Genomic DNA, 8032 nt, shown 5'->3' on the forward strand with positions numbered 1-8032 from the left:
CCTCTTGACAGTACCCCATAGATTTTCTATGGGGTTCAGGTCTGGGAGTTTGCTGGCCATTCAAGCACATCAACACCATGGTCATTTAACCAACTTTTGGTGCTTTTGGCAGTGTGGTCAGGTGCTATATCCTGCTGGAAATAAAATCAGCATCTTCAGAAAGCTGGTCAGCAGAAGGAAGCATGAAGTGCTCCAAAATTTCTTGGTAAACGGCTGCAGTGACTTTGATCCAATGGACAATGGACCAACACCAGTAGATGACACTGCACCCCAAATCATCACAGACTGTGGAAACTTAACACTGGACACAAGCCACACTGGACAAGCAACTTGGGCTATGAGCTTCTCCACCTTTCCTCCAGACTCTAGGACCTTGGTTTCCAAATGAAATACAAAACTTGCTCTCATCTGAAAAGAGGACTTTGGACCACTGGGCAACAGTCCAGTTTTTCTTCTCCTTAGCCCAGGTAAGATGCCTCTGATGTTATCTGTGGTTCAGGAATGGCTTAGCAAGAAGAATACGACAACTGTAGCCAAATTCTCTGACACATCTGTGTGTGGTGGCTCTTGATGCCTTGACCCCAGCCTCAGTCCATTCCTTGTGAAGTTCACTCAAATTCTTGAATCGATTTTGCTTGACAATCCTCATAAGGCTACGGTTCTTATGTTGTGCATATTTTTTCCTTCCACACTTTTTCATTCCACTCAACTTTCTGTTAACATGCTTGGATACAGCACTCTGTGAACAGCCAGCTTCTTTGGCAATGAATGTTTGTAGCTTACCTCCTTGTGAAGGGTGTCAATGATTGTCTTCTGGACAACTGTCAGATCAGCAGTCTGAGAAAAAAACTGAGAGACCATTTTGAAGGCTCAGGAAACCTTTGCAGTTGTTTTTAGTTGATTAGCTGACTGGCATGTCACCATCTAATTTGTTGAGATAGTGAATTGGTGGGTTTTTGTTAAATGTGAGCCAAAATCATCACAATTAAAAGAACCAAAGACTTCAGTCTGTGTGCATTAGAGATGGGCGATATAACGCATGCGATTGTCACGTGCATTTCGTCAGTAAAGCCAGTTCCCTGATTAGCGGTAAATCGCCATCACCGACTTTCAAATGGAGTGGCATTTCATAGACAGAGCCGTAGATCACTGACAAGCTATGCAATATCGCGTGCATTATCCCAGATGAATCGCCTTTGATAATGAACGCGATATTGCGTAGCTTGTCAGTGATCTACGAAATGCGCGTGACAATAGCATGCGATATATCGCCCATCCCTAGTGTGCATTGAATTTTTTAAATAGACAAGTTTCACAATTTTAGTTGAATTAATGAAATAAATTAACTTTTTCATGACATTCTAATTTATTGAGATGCACCTGTATTCAGACATCAGAAATGTATTTTCCAAAATCAGGCAGGATGAGTCTGGGGTTAATGGTGGTCACAGCACCAGCAGGCATGCATAAAAGAACATCCCATCTGCTCGATATGAGCAATAGATTTGTTTCTCTCTCACTGGATAAACTCTGGCTGATAGCCATAATAAACCTACAGCATGGCAGTTTGAATAGGTTGGCTCTGACTAGCAAGCTGCTTCTACATGGCTCATAAACAGGACAGCCTCCTCAGATCTAACATGTTACCAAGCAACCATTACTTTTTAGGGGGGGAATGCAAAACAGACTCTCTGAAATCATACTGTATCTTCCAAATTAATTATGACTATCACAGTATCATATGAAATTGTATTATGATCATCCACATACTGTAAGCTTTGTATTTTATGCACTGAAGCAGCACAGAAGAAAGGGATAGCAAACTGCTAAATGATAAATGGGGAAACAAGAATTTATAATCATTTTAGGTAGGTCTTATAACAGTGCAGTCATCTAATTAGATTTTGAATTTATAAAATAATACTCAAGAATGAAGTGTATTTCCTCAGAAGTGCTTCCCTTCACTTTGTTTAAGCTTAGAAAGTTGTGATCGCAACTTGCCAAAGACGTATTTCATGTATATTACAGCAGGGTTTTAAGAATGTTTCCAAAGCACTGCACATTTCGGGTGTCCCCCTTATTAAACCCAGTTGAATTAACTCATCAGCTCATTTCATAGCTTTTATTTAAAATTAAATAAGGGGTACAATTAAAATAGAATTGTTTTTTTTTTTTTTTAGAAGTCTCATATTTAGTGGCTCTTCTATGAGGCTACTAAAACATCCTTTAATGTAGATTGGTGACTGTTTCAGCGCTCTTTGAGATTGCATGCTCTGTTAGAAACAACTTCTCATGGTTATTTGCTATCAAAGAGGTCCACCCACATATATCTCACAGCATGAATACAAGAATAGCTTGATCAAGCTAAAAAAGTGGCACATGCAGTTCTGCTAAAGAAACAGCACAAGACTGGTTCTTCTAACGTAATGCTGTTGTATTAATTGCGTCCAGAGCTTTTCAAGGAGCAAGACTAGGAGAAAATTGCTAGAGTTTGAAATATTTAATGGTCTCAGAATTCTTAAGTTTGGTGTTCCTTTAATTCTAAACAGATCTTTTCAATGTGACTTCCATAGAGAGCCACAGCTGGTGCGCGATCATATGGAAGTGAAGTGAATGAAAGCAAAAGCACCTCTGTAAATCAGCAGCAAAAAGAGCAGGAATACTTGTCTGAAGCAGTTACCATGGACACCAACCAGCTTGCAGAAATGGCTGATCTAACAGACTGTAAAATGAATCCTTGGTGTACAGAGGACCAGAGATGTCAATTCACTGAGGAGGTGAATGAATGTTTTGCCACATATTTGCCAGAGTGCCTGGATACCAAACAGAGCAACCCCCATGAAGATCTGGATGGGCAAGAAAACAAAGAATGTGATAGCTCAGGTGAATCTGATGGAAGCAAAGACTCCCAAGAAGGCATTACGGTGAAGGTCAATGAACAAGATGAACCAGATGCCAGAGAATCTTTGGCCTTTGAGTCTCATGAAGAGCCTCTTGTGAATGACAAACCAGAGGAAGAAATGGAAATCAACAATTTCAAGGATACACAAGAGGAAGAACCCAATGAACCTGAGGAGAGGCTGGAAGCACAAGAAGAATCTGTGCTGGAACAGCAAATGAATGAGTTGGTGATTTCTGAAGTCCCAAATGAATCTTGTCCAGATATGGATGGAGATGACCTAAGTGATTGTCTGCTAGTAGAGATGGCCATCATTTCGTCAGACAGTGATGCTGAAGAGCAGTGGAGGTCTTTAGATCCATCAGCTGTAGATAAAGAAGAGATTGAGGAGAACGGTGATCTCTCGAGGATGGATGAAGCAGAGGTAAACTCAGAAGACCAAGCAAGGCAGGAAGACAATGAAGTGATTGAAAGCAATGCTGACCCTGAAGATGTAGCTCTGACTTTGAACATTAATAAAAGTGAGATTCTAGAACAACCAGAGTGTTCCACTGAATGTGAGCTACAAGATATTTCTTTGGACTCTTCTGCCCATTACTGCAGTTTAACCAAGATTGCAGAGGATGAGGAAGAGCTTGGTAAAACCTCAAAGCACAACCTTCAGCGTCTGTCCTGTTCAACTTCAGAGCTCGACAAAAAGTTGCCAAAAGACTTCTGCGTGGTTCAGGAAATAAAGAGCGAGAATGTCAGCACGGAGCATCTGGATTTTAGGGTGGCTCGCAAGCAGTGGCAGAAGATGGAAGAGCAAACAAAAGGTCTGGTGCACCGGCCAGCGATAAGACAGGCATCTTGCCAGGGTGGACACAGCTTAATGTACAAGCCTGTTCGCAACATTGATCGCCCCAGAAGAGACCCTGACACAGAGAATCTTGGTCTGGGTGATTACCAATACACTCAATTCAGCCCCTGTTCAGAGGACTCTGGTCTAGATGACACAAGCTATAGGTCTCCTTACGATGAGCCAGAAACTCCAGTGGAGAGGGAGATTCGCGAAGCTCTCGAACGAGAAGAGATTTTCAGACGAGAGAGGGCAATGGCGAAGATGTCTGCTGGCGACACTATGCAAATTAAACAAAAGCCTGTCGTTCTTCACCACAACAGATCTGGGGAGAAAAGTCTGATGTTTGACACACCGGAGGGCAGACCCAGATCTCCGAGACCTCCCAGTGCAAGAACTCCAACTTTGTCCATCACAGCTTCATCTGGAAGAAGTCCTACATACCATGAAATGACCGCCAACAATGTCATAATACTTGAGCCGGATTCGTACCCTAGCAGCCCACGGAGCCAAAGAAAAGGTGGGATGCTTTCTCCTGGGACGAGCAGTTTCCAAGAATGGCCATCCGACATGAATAATGTCATTATCCTGGAGACCTCGAATCTCATCATCCGAAGTGCCTCGGAATTCTGCCTGAGCACTGCATGTCAAGAGACACAAGAGAGCACCTTTCAGAACAATCCCTTTTTCAAACTGCGCTCCCACAGCACCCAGTCTCTGGTGGATCAGGAGATCAAGTTGGTGAGGCAAAGAGAAGAGGAGCTTAGAAGGCAGAGAGCACAACTATATGTAAAGGAGAGATATGACACCATTCTCGTGTCCCCCAGCCAACTGCAGAATTTCACTTATGAGAAAACAGGTACCACATTTAGCAACCATAAGCATATTTACCTTATTGATGTCATTACATAAAGATGTAGTCCTTTCTCTTATTTGGACACTTTACAGGAGATGTGCGAGCAAAATCTAAGTCATCCCCTTCATCTCCATCTATGGCACGCAAAATGGACCACTCAACTTTCTCCTGCGACCACAAGGTACACTATATTATATTTAGTCATGCTATGATTCAAAGTTGCATACTGTAGATATTTTTCTGTTTTTCCTCTCATGTATCATTTATAACTGTCATGAATTCCATTGAGGTGTATCTTTCTGTTTTCCATTCACATGTCTTTGACATCTCATTTATCTGTGCCCATTTCACCTTGAAACTGGAAACTGCATGCAGTTTTACAGGTGAAGCTTTCTCCTTTAGTTCCCTGATGCACCTTACCCTCGAGTCAGGCGGAAGAGTGCACTGGCCCAGAGGTGGGAAGCAGGTATCTTTGCCAATCATCAGCAACAAGACTGAATTTGGCTAAATGAAGCATCGAACCGCAAATCAAGGTTCCATTACAGTATAAGCATGTGCAAATGGTTTTAGAGTAAAACATTCATTACTAGTACAAACCTGGAAAAATAATAGTTGAGGAAAAATATTAACAACTGATGTCATACCTTTAAAAAAATGTTGGATGCTGGTATTTTCACTCTGAAATTTATCCTAGATATACTTTTATATTATTCCAGATTAAGAATTTATACCATAATGTATATTTAAATTGCACTATGTACAACAATTACGCCAAACATTAAAATGTATTATTCTAATTTCACATTACATAACATGTTATATTAACCATACAGTGGAGAGCCGAAGCAAATAAAAATACATTTATCTTTGATTTAATCTGATTAAAAGTGCAATTTAAGACAAGGAAGACCGATGCTCGGAACGTCTAAGAGTATATTGTGGATGTACTGTAGCTTGCAGAGGTGTTACAAGAAAAGTAGCTGGCTTCTGTACAATAATTACATTGTGAGACTTTTAAATATTTTATGCTTTGATTGTCTGGATATAATGTGCATTTATTCTTCTGTGAAAATCTTTTAAAAGGTATGTGAATTTTACTTCATAAAACTCATGTTTGAAATGTTTTAATAGATATGTTTCTTCCTTGCAGGATGTTTTCAATGCAATATTCTGTTCAAACCTCAAATAAAATGAAACGGATAATTACTTGTCTTGCTCTTTAAATAATTAGGTCTTTATTCCAGTTTCTGTACTGCCATATGATTCATTGGTTATACATCCCCAATTCAGGTGAGCAGTGAGATACAGAATGCTGAGTTTCCAAGCACAAAAACAGCAAGGATAGCCACTCTAAACTTAGTATCCTGTGGAAGCAGAAATGATAGCAATTGGTCAAGATGCTAATGCATGAGGTAGGCCTTGATTGTTTTTGTTCTGCATATTCCACCTTTTTCCTTTTATGATTAAAATTAAAGGAAGAGTCCACCCCAAAAAATTAACTTATTTCTATATGAAGATCTAGGTTAGTTTATTTCTTTGTTGGAAGAAATTTGGAGAAATTTAGCATTACATCATTTGCTTACCAGTGGATCCTCTGCAGTAAATGGGTGCCATAAGAATGAGAGTTCAAACCATCACAACAATCCAAAGTTAATCAACACAACTCCAGTACAGAAATGTATGTCTTGTGAACAGAAAGCTGTGTGTTTGAAAGAAACAAATTTATCAATTAGATGTATTTAAACTTCAAACTGTTGCTTTCAGATAAAATAAGAGTCCTCTATTCATAATATAGCTTTCTCCAGTGACAAAGTTGCCTCGTCTCAATCAGGAGAGAAAAATGTACAAATAAAGCACTATTTACTTGTTAAAACAGTTCTAAACAAATATTCTGGTGCGGAGATGGGCTTTTACAATGGAAGAAGTATTGGACTTATAATGGACTTATTTTGGTTCGAAGCGACCGTTTTAAAGTTAAATTTGTTCAATGATGGATTTCCTTTTTATAAACTCACAGCTTTCTGCTCCGCAAGATGTAAACTGATGGACTGGAATCATGTGGTTTACTTGTGGATTATTGTGAATTTTTTTTTTTTTTTTTACTGTTTGGACTCTCAATATGACGGCACCCATTCACTCCAGAGGATCCATTGGTGAGCAAGTGATGTAATTCTGAACTTATCCAAACCTGTTCAAATGAAGAAACCTACTCAGCTGCTTCTTGGATGACCTGAGGGTGAGCCAATTTTAGCCAACTTTTCATTTTACGTAGAGTAAAGTTTAAACTCACACAGTTTACATCCCCTAAATTGTCTGAGAGAACTGGAAGTTCATCCTCATGTGCACTTCCTGTTGAAACAAGAGAGATTGCTAAACAACATGTTTTGCTTCATTTCACTCTCAGTTTGAATCATCTTACAATTTCTGTCTGAACCACAGGCAGAGGGAACGTGACTCAACACGCACATACTTCCAGCTGAATCAGATTGGAACTAATCACTTACAGTATAAACCAAAAACCTTGAAACAAATCAAATTAAAATACAATTAAATGAGTCTTTAAAACTTATTAAATGTGAAATAGTTACATAAACAAACCTTTTCTAATAACCCCATGGATGCTTTATCCATAGCAACTACAATAACTTTTCAAGGGTAAAGTTGTGATAATTCTTAAGTTGCCCATTGCAGGGTTTGAACATAAACCATCTCCATTTCCTGACCATATATTTAACCATACAGGGAATTATCGGCATCCTGGAGTAAACTTGTTTACAGCCAAACACATACCATGACATTTCATGAGCAGCGGAGATCGAGAACCTGTCAGAATCTCAGGAGGGCCGGTAATGATCTGATGATGGGATGATATCAGTGGGTGCCGCGTGTGTCTCCGGATCATACCTGCAGCACATCAAAAAAACTCATGAGATAATGTCAAACATCATTTCAATTATATCATAAAAGTAGCATATTAAAAAAGGCATTAAAATTTACTATAAACCTGTGCCATCTTTCAGTACAACACCTGGTTAAAGTGATTTAAAAATGTATTTGTGCCTGTTTCTATTTAAAGTTTCATTTCGGCTTCATCAAGCTAGCTGTAACTATTTTATTCAGTGTGCACTCAGCGACCCTGTCATAAAATAAATGACAGGAAACGAGTCCTGATTGCTGAGGTCGTCACAGACACTTGTTAGTAAAGTGAGAAGTCAGAATCTGTGGATTAACACGCAGTGGGGAGGCCATAAAAACAGTTATGTGCCACACTGTATCTGATGAGACACAACCATTTGCCAAAACTTTTTCAGAGAAGGAGAAATACATCCCTTTTGGAAAATGCTGATGGATTTCATGACAGGAAACTCAGGATCTAGAGAACTTGCACCGAACTCTCCAGCCTACATCAGTCAGCACAGACTGCAGGGGAAGTGAATCA

The 8032-nt window shown here is 39.6% G+C and overlaps 1 protein-coding gene across 1 annotated transcript; it reads left to right on the plus strand.

Annotated features, from left to right (window-relative positions):
• The first annotated feature begins 439 nt into the window (after positions 1–439).
• Positions 440–5788, plus strand: LOC113115842 (uncharacterized). The gene is made up of 4 exons (XM_026283510.1): positions 440–467; positions 2574–4596; positions 4686–4774; positions 4996–5788. The coding sequence occupies exons 2-4, from the start codon at positions 2682–2684 to the stop codon at positions 5089–5091; spliced, it is 2100 nt and encodes a 699-aa protein (XP_026139295.1). The 5' UTR covers positions 440–467; positions 2574–2681; the 3' UTR covers positions 5092–5788.
• The last annotated feature ends 2244 nt before the right edge of the window (positions 5789–8032 follow it).

This window comes from Carassius auratus, chromosome 2 (genome assembly GCF_003368295.1).
Source record: "Carassius auratus strain Wakin chromosome 2, ASM336829v1, whole genome shotgun sequence".
Lineage (NCBI taxonomy): Eukaryota > Metazoa > Chordata > Actinopteri > Cypriniformes > Cyprinidae > Carassius > Carassius auratus.